Source organism: Budorcas taxicolor, chromosome 2 (genome assembly GCF_023091745.1).
Source record: "Budorcas taxicolor isolate Tak-1 chromosome 2, Takin1.1, whole genome shotgun sequence".
Classification (NCBI taxonomy): Eukaryota; Metazoa; Chordata; class Mammalia; order Artiodactyla; family Bovidae; genus Budorcas; species Budorcas taxicolor.
This window is the reverse complement of record NC_068911.1, coordinates 128976763-128990563: the sequence shown is the minus strand read 5'-3', so window position 1 is coordinate 128990563 and position 13801 is coordinate 128976763. Positions and strand designations below refer to the sequence as shown.

The 13801-nt window shown below is 37.4% G+C and overlaps 1 protein-coding gene across 1 annotated transcript in view; it reads left to right on the top strand.

The window, feature by feature from the left end:
- Positions 1 to 13801, top strand: part of DNAH7 (dynein axonemal heavy chain 7) — a 254731-nt gene that overhangs the window by 88893 nt on the left and 152037 nt on the right. Inside the window, exons 21-24 of the mRNA XM_052658581.1 lie at positions 765 to 963; positions 3987 to 4127; positions 10205 to 10417; positions 13215 to 13324. Of these exons, the coding sequence (XP_052514541.1) occupies positions 765 to 963; positions 3987 to 4127; positions 10205 to 10417; positions 13215 to 13324 (663 nt within the window). The remainder of the gene's footprint in view (positions 1 to 764; positions 964 to 3986; positions 4128 to 10204; positions 10418 to 13214; positions 13325 to 13801) is intronic.

The window sequence follows — 13801 nt, the reverse complement described above, 5'->3', positions numbered from 1 at the left end:
TTTTCCCAGCAAGCTTTCTTTGTCATCTGGCTTACTCTATAATGTGCTTATTTGCTTACTGTTTGATTTCCTCCAGCAGAACATAAGCTCCATAATGGCTGAGGTTTTTTACCTTTTTATCCCTACAGCTGATTCCTTAGAAGGGTGTCTAGTATATATCAGACAGTGATTAGATATTTGTTACAATCCCTAGTTTTGTGTCTTGTGCTTTCAGAGTAAGAGATAAGCAATCTAGAACATGCCCAAAATGAGGAATTTAGTCAGTTCCATCTATATTACAGTGTGTAACCAAAGTTGGGCACCTTCCAAGTAGTTGATTTATTTAAAGTTCTAATCCTGTTGTATAATTTGCAAGCAGTCTCTGAAGATCCCAGTTTAAATATCAATATACTTAGGTGCATTTGAAGATTCTTCAGATTAGTGTTTTATCTGTTGGTCGAGATTGATTTGGTCCTTATATTACTTTTTATGTCTTTCAATTCATTGTGCTGGAAACAAAGCCTCATGTAGCTCTTATAATAGTTGTAATTTTATAGGTCTTTTGTGATTATTCAATTAATGATGACCTCCCACTTGACTCATGTATGTATATGCCATGTGTATGTTTTTTTTTCCCTTCAACACTTCATCTGCAGCATCTAGCAGGGGCCTCACACATAATGCACATTTATGAATTTTGAATAAAGTTTGGAATACACAGAACATTGATATTTAGGGAATTCTTTTATTCGGTTAATTATTTTAAACATTCTTTTTCCTGACAGAGTGCAACCTCACTTGAAGAAATGTTTTGAAGGAATTGCAAAGGTGGAATTTACAGAAAGTTTGGACATTACTCATATGAAGAGTAGTGAGGGAGAGGTGGTGGAACTCATAGACACCATTTCAACAGCCAAAGCCAGAGGTCAAGTGGAGAAGTGGTTGGTTGAGTTAGAGAGAGTGATGATTAAATCCATCCACAAGGTAGCTGGCTATATTTATTATTATTTCTAATAAAGATGATAGAATATTAATGTATTACTGATAAATGCACTGTTATTTAGACAAACTGAGTCATAAATTATCAATTCAATAATAATAGATTGAAGGCAAAGATATGGTCTGTGGTACTATTTTTGTAATGACTCAACTTGGGTTTTTTATCTTGAGTCCGTCTCATTTCTTGTGCTTTTGATATTAGATACACTTTAATCAACATGGTCTATCTTTAGTCTTGTCTAGGAAGCACCTCTCTACAGTTTCACATCAGTTTCTATGGCGCTTTCTTTTGTTCTATGCATATGTAACATATGTACCAAAATGTTAGAAAATCATTAACAGTTACTTCACATCTCACATTAACACATTATCATCTCAATCATTTGTAATATTTTTTTTTGTTACTAGAAAATTTTAAGTCATGGAGGCAAATAGATATTAGTTGAGCAGTTAAATTCATTTTTTACCATAGTGTGAACTTATCATTCAAGTTCCTTACCAGGAGTAAAAATCATGATTCATCAGGGAAGCTTGAGGGCAAGAACTAAAAGGAAACATGACATCAGGTCCTAATCAACAGTTTTCAAATTCTATCATACATTATTGAAAAATTCATTGAAATCCAGGTATTTAATATACATCATGTACCTTAATGCCCCTTTCTGTCAAATATAATTTGAGTATCTGCTTGAATTATATTTGTTCAATAGGTGTAAAATCTTTTGGACAGTTTCCCATTTCTCCCTATTATGGACTAAATTATAATGAACATACTTATGATAGAGATGGCTTCTTTGAATTGTTTATTTTCTCATGATACCTTATATATATAGGATCACTGGACAAAAGAGAATGAGCTTCCATAGGTCTTGATAAGTATTGACAAACAATGTTTTCATTTATGTATCTATTAACGATTAAATGAATTCTACTTTGACCACTACTTAAATTGATTACATGGTTTGTTAATTGATGTGTGCAGTGATAATTCATTAATTTAGACATATTTAATACTATTTCAACTAAACTTTTAATTTTGCCCATGTATTCAGATAAAATATTTTGGTTATCATTTCAGACTATTAAGTTGGGTTGGCAAGGAATGGTATAGGAAATATCTTTTCCAAATGTTCATGTGTAAGTTGGTGGGAAAATGCAAGTAAATGCAGTATAAAATACTGCAGATAGGAGATGTGCGTTACTGTGTTGTATGTTATTTGGATGCTTGAAGGGCTACTGTGTGCCTAAAGTATGTGATTTTGGGTCATTTGTAAATGATAAAATATCGTGTTCTTGGCACCTTTGCTCCTTACCTTATTGTGTTATCATGGGTTTAATGTAGATTATACCACCAAAATATATTTAATTTTTCATATAGGGTATACATAGTTTAGTATTATATTTTATATATGATATCATAGAACTTTCTGTAATCATGTTTGTCCTCTTCCAACTATATAGAAATCTGTGAATTAGATTATATGCTTCCCTCTCCTTCTCTCCACAGAATCCTTCTAGAACACATATATATTTCATCCTTGGCATTTCTCTACTGTTCCTTCTAGTCTTTCCAGTGTTTCTCCCATTTCTCCCTTTTCACCTGCCTTTTTTGTGGCTACTTCTGGCCTTTTATTAATACATTTTCTTTATTATCAATAGTCAGCATTGCCCTTCATTTCAATTCAGCTCTGTAAATATCCTAGCTAAACTATAAAAGTCCAGAAAGGTTCACATATCCTTATATATTTCTCATAAAAATGTAACTTTGACAGCCTTTTCAGAAATTCAAACACTGACATGGCTATCACCTCATCAGTTCAGTTCAGTTCAGTTTAGTCACTCAGTTGTGTTGACTCTTTGCGACCCCATGAACCGCAGCATGCCAGGCCTCCCTGTCCGTCACCAACTCCTGGAGTTTACCCAAACTCATGTCCATTGAGTTGGTGATGCCATCCAGCCATCTCATCCTCTGTCGTCCCCTTCTCCTCCTGCCCCCAGTCCCTCCCAGCATCAGGGTCTTTTCCAGTGAGTCAACTCTTTGCATGAGGTGGCCAAAGTACTGGAGTTTCAGCTTTAGCATCATTCCCTCCAAAGAAATCCCAGGGTTGATCTCCTTCAGAATAGACTGGTTGGATCTGCTTGCAGTCCAAGGGACTCACAAGAGTCTTCTCCAGCATCACAGTTCAAAAGCATCAATTCTTCAGCGCTCAGCTTTCTTCACAGTCCAGCTCTCACATCCATACATGACCACTGGAAAAACCATAGCCTTGACTAGATGGACCTTTGTTGGCCCTTACTATTTTTGGTTGATATAATAAATTAGACTGATTGAAAAAGTGGGTCTATGGATCCACTGAAAACATATGTAGCAAAGCACATGACTTAGACTTCCTGAATTTACAACTGTCAACTCTCTGTGAATGAAGTCTATATCCACCCTGTCAGCATAGCCTTTGGCATCAAAGGGAACGAGATGTGGAGACATAGGAAAAACTTTAGAGGAGTTATGTAGTTTTCCTGATGTGCATGTACACATGTGCACATGGCTGAGTGGGGATCTGATTAAGTTCCAAGTAAGTAATTATCTGAATTTGAAGGATCTCATTTTGGATTTGAACTTACATTTTGTAATAAAATTGCTTTTTTTTTCAATCCGAAATTGTCTAAGACATCTTTGGCTGGTCAAAGAAATATTTCATATAATATGGTTCATACAAATAGATTACATATCAGCAAAATAAAATGCTATATAAAATATTTTTTTGCACACTGCTGCTGCTGCTACTAAGTCGCTTCAGTCGTGTCCGACTCTGTGCGACCCCATTTGCTCACAGGTGTATGAAAAAACTTTAAATAGTCTATTCACATGATTTGAATATTCATAATTGGCTAAAATGTAAGAAGTAGAGCAGTACAAGTTAATCCATTTAGAGTTAGCTCTTCATTGTTTAGCTTGTTCAAGTAAAATGTGAAACTGTTTACCTTTAAGCATTTTCTTTTTCAATTAGGTAATTAAAGATGCAATTCTTGCCTATACACAATATGAACGAATTAATTGGGTAAGAGAGTGGCCTGGACAAACAGTTCTCTGTGTATCTCAAACCTTTTGGACATTAGAAGTACAAACAGCTATTGCAGAAGGACAAGAGGTAGGTTTTTATTACCCCGAGGTTTTTCAACATTTCTTTAATAGTGATTATTGCCAAAATACAATTATTCTAAAAAATTAAGACCATCTACCCAAAAGCCAAGGATCCTGGAGCCTCAATCTTGTTATTATATACATTTTTATGCTTTCAAAAATAGTGATAATAGGACAAAGAAACTTCCTAAACTTAGAAGGATTAGGAAGAATTACATAATATAATTCTCTTTTATGCCCTCAATAAAACTACACTATGAAGTATGTTGTGCTAAGTTGCTTCAGTCATGTCTGACTCTTTGCAACCCTATGGACTGCAGCCCGCCAGGCTCCTCTGTCTATGGGATTCTCCAGACAAGAATACTGGAGGGAGTTGCCATTTCCTATTCCAGGGGATCATATACCCATGTGAATGCAGAGTTCCAAAGAATAGCAAGGAGAGATAAGAAAGCCTACCTCAGCAATCAAGGCAAAGAAATAGAGGAAAACAACAGAATGGGAAAGACTAGAGATCTCTTCAAGAAAATTAGAGATACCAAGGGAATATTTCATGCAAAGATGGGCTTGATAAAGGACAGAAATGGTATGGACCTAACAGAAGCAGAAGATATTAAGAAGAGGTGGCAACAATACACAGAAGAACTGTACAAAAAAGATCATGACCCAGATAATCACGATGGTGTGATCACTCACCTAGAGCCAGACATCCTGGAATGTGAAGTCAAGTGGGCCTTAGAAAGCATCACTACGAACAAAGCTAGTGGAGGTGATGGAATTCCAGTTGAGCTATTTCAAATCCTGAAAGATGATGCTGTGAAAGTGCTGCCCTCAATATGCCAGCAAATTTGGAAAACTCAGCAGTGGCCACAGGACTGCAAAAGGTCAGTTTTCATTCCAATCCCAAAGAAAGGCAATGCCAAAGAATGCTCAAACTACCGCATAATTGCAGTCATCTCACACACTACTAAGTGAGTCAGTCAGTCAGTTCAGTCCCTCAGTCGTGTCCGACTCTTTGTGACCCCATGAATTGCAGCATGCCAGGCCTCCCTGTCCATCACCAACTCCCGTCATTAACCCAAACTCTTGTCCATCAAGTCGGTGATGTCATCCAGCCATCTCATCCTCTGTCGTCCCCTTCTCCTCCTGCCCCTAATCCCTCCCAGCATCAGAGTCTTTTCCAGTGAGTCAACTCGTTGCATGAGGTGGCTAAAGTATTGGAGTTTCAGCTTTAGCATCAGTCCTTCCAAAGAACACCCAGAACTGATCTCCTTTAGGATGGACTGGTTGAATCTCCTTGCAGTCCAAGGGACTCACAAGAGTCTTCTCCAACACCACAGTTCAAAAGCATCAATTCTTCTGCACTCAGCTTTCTTCACAGTCCAACTTTCACATCCATACATGACCACTGGAAAAACCATACCCTTGACTAGACGGACCCTTGTTGGCAGAGTAATGTCTCTGCTTTTGAATAGCTATCTGAGTTGGTCATAACTTTTTCCAAGGAGTAAGCATCTTTTAATTTCATGGCTGTAATCACACTAGCAAAGTAATGCTCAAAATTCTCCAAGCCAGGCTTCAGCAATACATGAACTGTGAACTTCCAGATGTTCAAGCTGGTTTTAGAAAAAGCAGAGCAACCAGAGATCAAATTGCCAAGATCCGCTGGATCATAGAAAAAGCAAGAGAGTTCCAGAGAAAACATCTATTTCTGCTTTATTGACTATGCTAAGGCCTTTAACTGTGTGGATCACAATAAACTGTGGAAAATTCTGAAAGAGATGGGAATACCAGACCACCTGACCTGCCTCCTGAGAAACCTGTATGCAGGTCAGAAAGCAACAGTTAGAACTTGACATGGAACAACAGACTGGTTCCAAATAGGAAAAGGAGTACGTCAAGGCTGTATATTGTCACCCTGCTTATTTAACTTATATGCAGAGTACATCATGAGAAACTCCGGGCTGGAAGAAGCACAAGCTGGAATTAAGATTGCCGGGAGAAATATCAATAACCTCAGATATGCAGATGACACCACCCTTATGGCAGAAAGTGAAAGAGGAGAGTGAAAAAGTTGGCTTAAAGCTCAACATTCAGAAAACTAAGATCATGGCATCTGGTCCCATCACTTCATGGCAAATAGATGGGGAAACAGTGGAAACAGTGTCAGACTTTATTTTTTTGAGCTCCAAAATCACTGCAGATGGTGATTGCAGCCATGAAATTAAAAGACGCTTACTCTTTGGAAGGAAAGTTATGACCAACCTAGATAGCATATTGAAAAACAGAGACATTACTTTGCAAACAAAGATCCGTTTAATCAAGGCTATGGTTTTTCCAGTGGTCATGTATAGATGTGAGAGTTGGACTGTGAAGAAAGCTGAGTGCAGAGGAACTGATGCTTTTGAACTGTGGTGTTGGAGAACACCCTTGAGAGTCCCTTGGACTGCAAGGAGATCCTGGGAAGCCCTATGAAGAGAAGATATTAATTGACTTGTTTTGACTATTTTAATTTTTTCTATTATTTTTTGGTTAATATTTTGAGTAAAGCTTGTTTTTAGTTATTCTAGCAGATATATGAATTTACTATTATTAATTGAATTGCTATTATTAATTAAAAACAGAAAATGCATTCAGTGCAACATTCTTATCCTTAAAGTAGGATTTCAAGCAGATCAACTTTCACTTGACTGATGGGCCAATCAGAATCCAGCAATTGCAAATGTTGTTTTAAACCATGAATTTTAAACATGTTTTTTTTACGTGGAGTTTGGGCTTATTGTCTGTACGGTATTGGGGAACACTGAGTGTTGGGTTTGAGAGTCTTGTATTCCTTGTAAGCAAGCAGATGTCATAGAGGAACAAGCTGAGTAACACATGCTTAGTTCATTCCAACTTACCACTTACTTCTCCTCTGGGAAAGAATAAAGATATGGGGCAGGAAATCAGGGATTTTAGGGGAAAAAGTCTTTCTTCATGGAAATCAAAGCATGGGGATAAGGGTTTCTCTTACTGCAATAAGCCCTTGGATACTCCTGGACTCTTGACTCTCTGTCTCCATGTGCATTTTTCCTTTTTCCCCAGTGAGTCCAGAAACTTCATTTTGTCTTCTCATTGTGAAGCTACCATTCAGCCACCTCCCCACACAAAGGGATTCCTCCATTGCCAGTGTGGGTTACTGGGGATACGTGTAGCCTTCTGGTTCTTACTCCTTGCTGGCCCCAAACCACCAGGACAGCTTCTTCATTCATTGTTGTGGGAAATAGAGGGGACAAAGAAACAAGTTTGTTGTGAGCAAACTGGGCAAATTCACGGGCATCTTCCATGTTTCTTCAGTTTAAATGTGGTGTTAATTAAACTGCACCCGTCTGCCAAAACCATATTTTTCTCTGATAAGAATAGGTAGGAGTTGAAGTAGAGGATTTAAGTGTAAACCTTTCTTGTTTCTACTTACCTCCCAAGCATAATTTGAATCTCAAGAGACACACAGTTCAAGTCATTCCATTTCAATGTGTCCTCTCCTCAAAAATGCTGCTGCTGCTGCTGCTAAGTCGCTTCAGTCGTGTCCGACTCTGTGCGACCCCATAGACGGCAGCCCACCAGGCTCCCCCGTCCCTGGGATTCTCCAGGCAGGAACACTGGAGTGGGTTGCCATTTCCTTCTCCAATGCATGAAAGTGAAAAGTGAAACTATCTGCCTGCAATTCTTACCATATCGTATAAAGATACAAATAGTTCCCCCCCCACCTTGGTTTACATCAGTATCCACTGATACTGAGATGAGGTTATTTATTCACTCATTTATTAGTTTACTCCATTTTTTCTGTCACTTATGGTACACATATAGAACTATTCACACAGAAAGACAAACGGAGAATCCATGCCTTGAGTGACTGTTATTCCAGGGGAACTCAGCTTCATAGATGTAGGTCCTCTAAAGCTGTAATTTAGTGGGATTTAGAGAGTCTTTGCTGTTGCCTGCTAGATTGTTCTCTTCTGTTGTATTTTGTGGTGTTTTACATAGCTTAATTTCATTCCATGAAATTAAGCTTTGTATGTGTCCTTAACAATCCTTTTCTTTTTCCTCTGCTTGTGAATACTCTGCATCAATATGCCCTTCATCTGCTCCTGTGTGCCTTGTCCCTGTCACATCGCATGCATATTTGATTTATTTAAGTTCTGTAGCAGCATCAGGAGGGGCACATGTTTTAGTATTTGAAAGCACTGATGATTTAAGAAAATTTAATATGTAGTTCTATCTTGGGAGGATAGCATATGTTTTTGTGTTTTATATGTTGATAACTTTTTCCTTAATTAATGTGTGGTTCACATCTGAAACCAATTACTTTACTTGAGTAGCTGGAGACTTCTTGGCAGCCTCAGAGAAGACTAGGCATTTCCACTCGCTGCAGACACCCCGAGTTGTCTAGAGCTTAATGCTATAATGGCACCTTGTTGTACGTCCTGCTCCCAGAGGACCTGTTCCCCTCAGGATCCATTTCCATTTATTTATTCAAAGAATATTGACTGTGGAACTAGTCAGTATGAGGCATTAGAGGGGCTAAAAATGCATGAAGTAATCAAAACTTGGGTTATTGAAAATATGTATATGATTTTGAGTAAATGTATCATTGTGCATATCACCAATTCAATGGACATGAGTTTGAGCAAGCTCCAGGAGTTGGTGATAGTCAGGGAAGCCTGGTGTGCTGCAGTCAATGGGATCGGAAAGAGCCAGACATGACTGAGTAACTGAACTGAACTGAGGTATGATAAAAGTATTTTATTCCAGACCAGATTTATTTTGGCAGATTATATAATAGTAGTTATTTTTAGATTCATTAGTTTACTGTACAGAACAGTTTACAATGAAGAAAATATAACAAAAACAATTTGGTATCATGATTTATTCAATTTAGCCAATCTGAATTCTCATTGATTCATATGATATAGTTCCTAAAAAACTTAATTTATCCCAGTTTGAAGCTAAATTTTAGTCCTAAGTCTGGCTTTTCCAGTAAAGTAAAAATATATTCTGCTAATGTAAATAGTTAATTCTTGTTCAGTCGCTAAGTCGTGTCTGTGATGTAATGGACTGCACCACACCAGTCTTCCCTGTCCTTCACTATCTCCCGGAGTTGGCTCAAACTCATGTGCGTTGAGTCAGTGATGCCATCCAGCCATCTCGTCCTCTGTCGCTGCCTTCTCCTCCTGCCCTCAGTCCTTCCCAGCATCAAATCCTACTCAGAAGCTTTTGGTACTCACAGCTCCCTGTGAGTACTAGAAGGACTCATGGGATCTAAGATAGAGCATTTGGAATTAGGATCTCTGTTCATCACTCTTGCAGTTTCTCTTTTGTTGTCTGTTTTTCATCTCTGCTGGTCTCTATGGGCTTTATTCTGCAGTGAGGATGGAGGCTTTCAGTAACTTCAGATTGGTGTACTCAGTCTTCCAAGTCTTGTGAGAAGCACTTTTCTTCCTATCAGTATAGTAGTCCTTGGAAAGAATTGTGATTTGCTCTGGTTAGTCACACATTCCCTCCTTCATGTTGCTTTGGAGATGGGACAATATGATTGACAGCTCACCCCAACCACAGAACATACAGGCCTGAAAAGCAGAGAGGGAAGGATGTTGGATAGCCACAGACCATGTATGTTTACTTTGTCTGGCCTGATTGAGATTGTTCACCTAATTTATTTTTCTTGTTCAGTTGCTAAGTCATCTTCGACTCTGGGACCTCATAGACTGTAGCATTCCAGGCTCCTCTATCCTCCACTATCTCCTGGAGTTTGCTCAGATTCATGTTCACTGGGTCAGTGATGTTATCCAACCATCTTATCCACTGCTGCCTCTTTCTCCTTTTGCCTTCAGTCTTCCCCACTGAAAGATTTTTCAACTGAAAGATCGTTGCCATTGAAAACCTAATACCTTTGTAGTAAAAAGAAATTGATTATTTTTAAGTTATGTAGTATTGCAAGTTATGGTAAAAATGTAGATAATACTCTACTCTGTATGTGTGCTAGGTCAACAAATTTTTGTTCAAAGGGATTCTGACCACATTGAGTAATTATATCTTATTTTCTTTCAGGCCCTTGAGGAATATTTGGAAAGATGTAACAAGCAAATTGATGATATTGTCACCTTGGTTCGTGGCAAATTGTCCAAGCAAAATCGTGTTACTCTGGGAGCCCTTGTGGTGCTGGATGTCCATGCTAGAGATGTTCTCACAACACTTGTTAAAAAGAAAGTTAATGATGACTCGGACTTTGAGTGGTTAAGTCAGCTTAGGTACTATTGGCAAGTAAGTAATATTACTGAATGTTATTACACAGCAATTTCAGATCACAACTGTTTAATTTGTACTTGCTAGCTCACATCGGTGATAGTATTGGTAATATAGGATTTTTCTTGCTGATGGCTAACTATACCCAAACAAGCCTTCACCACATTGAAGATTAAGGCAGCCAAAAACTGTATGTCATGTGTAGGAAAACTATGTGTGTATCTATATCCAAATATATAGTTACATAGAAATAAATATTCACATATAGACACACACAAACTGTGAGGAATTATAAAAACTTACTCAGTTGAAATTAGTCATTATGCTTGCTGAATCTGCAAAATGTTGAAACTAATCAGTTTAAATTTTTTTTGACTCCTGATACATCTAAAGAATGTACAAATCAGAATGTTTTAGTCTGATTTAGTCATTAAACTTTTCTCATATTGATCAGTTGAAGGAACCTGAAATATGATCTGGAGGAAGGCTTTTATCAGCGGATCTGGGTGGCTGGTGATGGCAGTCACCATCAGGGAAGCAGGAGGAGCAGAGACAGTACAGTGAACAAGGTTCGGCCTGTTGAGAGTGGGAAGAGAGAGCTGATGATTGGAGATACAGACTCGAAAATTCTCATCATAGTCACTTTTGTGAAAGGTTTTGGGGATGTATGGAGTGGAAGGAGAAGAGATAAAAGAACCAGAACCCTGGAACACTATATGAGGCTGTGTGCATAGTGGTTAGGAGTTCAGACTGTGGAATCATAGTTTCTAATGCTATATCTTCCCCTTACCAGTTGTGTGACTTTGGCAAGTTAAGTTGCTCTCTTCAGGCACCAGCTTCCTTAGATATAAAATGGTGATGATGATAATACTCTATAGTGAAAACTCGTGGAATAAATGATTGAAAATAGAGAAGAATAATGAACTATCTAAAAGAATAATTAAGAAAGCTGCTGCTGCTGCTGCTAAGTCGCTTCATTCGTGTCCGACTCTGTGCGACCCCATAGACAGCAGCCCACCAGACTCCCCCGTCCCTGGAATTCTCCAGGCAAAAACACTGGAGTGGGTTGTCATTTCCTTCTCCAATGCATGAAAGTGGAAGGTGAAAGTGAAGTCGCTCAGTCGTGTCTGACTCTTAGCGACCCCATGGACTGCAGCCTACCAGGCTCCTCTGTCCATGGGATTTTCCAGGCAAGAGTACTGGAGTGGGTTGCCATTGATCCCATTTATAATTGCTAAAAAAAAAAAGAAAAATACCTAGGAATAAATTTAACCAAAAAAAGTGAAGGCCCTATAAACTGAAAACTATAAGACACTAATGAAAGAAATTTAAGACATGAATAAAGGGAAAGATCTGTGTTCATGGATTGGAAGGATTAACATTATTAAAAGGTCCATACTTCTCAAAGCAATCTACAGATTTAATACAATTTCTATCAAAATTCCAATGGCATATTTCACAAAAAACAGAGCAATCCTAATATTTTTATGGAAACAGGAAAAACCCCAAATAGAAAAGCAGTCTTGAGAAAGAGCAAAGCTGGAAGCATCACATTTCCTGATTTCAAGTTATATTACAAAGCTAAAGTAATAAATGAAGCTAAAGCTGAAGTAATAAAACCAGTATGGTATTGCCATAAAATCAGACACATAGATCATTGGAACAAAACAGAGTCCAGAAATAAATCTACATATATATGGTAATTTATGACAAAGGAACCAAGAATATAAAATGTGGAAAGGACAATCTCTTTAATAAATGGTGTTGGGAAAACTGGAAAACCACATGCAAAAGAATGAAGTAGGACTGTTATCTTACATCATACCTCAAAATTAATTCAAAATGGATTAAAGAATTGAGTGTAAGACCTGAAACCATAAAACTCTTAGAGAGGTAAGCACCTTGACTTTGGTAATAGGGATTTTTTTTTTTTTAATTTGACACCCAAATCAAAGGCAACAAAAGCAAAAAAAAAAAAAAAAAAAAAAACCCACACACAAGTGGGACTACATCAAACTAAAGGCCTTTTGTACATCAGGGAAGACCATCAACAGAAGGAGAAGGCAACCTACTGAATAGGAGAAAATATTTTCAAATTATATATCTGATAAGAGGTTAAATCCAAAATAAAGAACGCATACCATGGGGTCTCACTTATATGTGGAATCTAAAAATCAAAAGAAAATAAAACAAAGAACAACACGAAACAAGCTGATAAAGAAAACAAACTGGGGGTTCCCAAAGGCTGGGGGTGCGGGTTGAAAGGTGAGAGAAATGGGTGAAGGGAGTCAAAAGGTTCAAACTTCCAAGTACAAAACAAGTAATTCATGGGGATGTAATATACAGCATGACAACAATAGTTAATAATACTGTTTTGTATGCTTGAAAGTTGCTAAGAGTAGATCTTCAAAGGTCTCACAGGAAAAAATTCTGTTACTATGTATGATGATAAATGTTGATTTATTATGATGATCATTTTGTAATAAATGTAAAATGGAATCATTATGTACCTAAAGCTAATATAATATTGTATGTCAGTTATACCTTAATAAAGTAGTGTTAGCAAAGTGAAAGAAAATACGAGAAAGAACAAATATATTTTCCAAAGTTCTATGGGAAAAATTGAGGCCAGTGACTTCAAATCTTATCCAAGGAAATTAGATGTCGAATTGTTCTACTGAATTAAATTATGTCTGAAAAGTGAATTTTAAAGATATTGTTTATAGTATGGCTATTATTTATTAAAGAGCTTGAGATTTCATAGTATTTTAATTTTACAGTTTAAGCTAACTTCATTTTATCTGATTTATATTAGGAAAATAATTTAGAAACAAAGATGATCAATGCTGGCTTACGATATGGATATGAATATCTGGGCAATTCCCCTAGGCTGGTTATTACTCCACTCACAGACAGATGTTACAGGTAAACTCATTAATTTAAAGATCTAATTGGAAAAAAAACTTTCACTCATCTCTAGATCATTTAATTTTTTTAAGGACCAAAATATATCCTCTGTTATCTTTCCTGGACTATTAATTCTTTTCTCAACTTGACTTCAATTTCTTTCTCTGCTGACTTCTTCCTCTCGGCTCTAGACCTCTCAGCCCTAAATATTATTGGGCAGTGCTATTGCTTTTTTACATTGTTAGTTTCTCCTTCCTTCTTGAAACTTTTTGACTGTTCCTTTGGATCATTTGAGGCATCCTGTTTCATCCCTTGAATTGTATTTTCATGGAGTGCTTTGTGTCATGCTTCGTGGTTTCCTGAATGTTCTCATCTACTCTTAGACTTTTTAAAAAACTTATTTATTTATGTATTTGGCTGCACACGGTCTTAGTTGTGGTATGTGGGAGGCTTGATCTTTGTTGTGATATGAGAACTCTTAGTTGTGGCATGTGG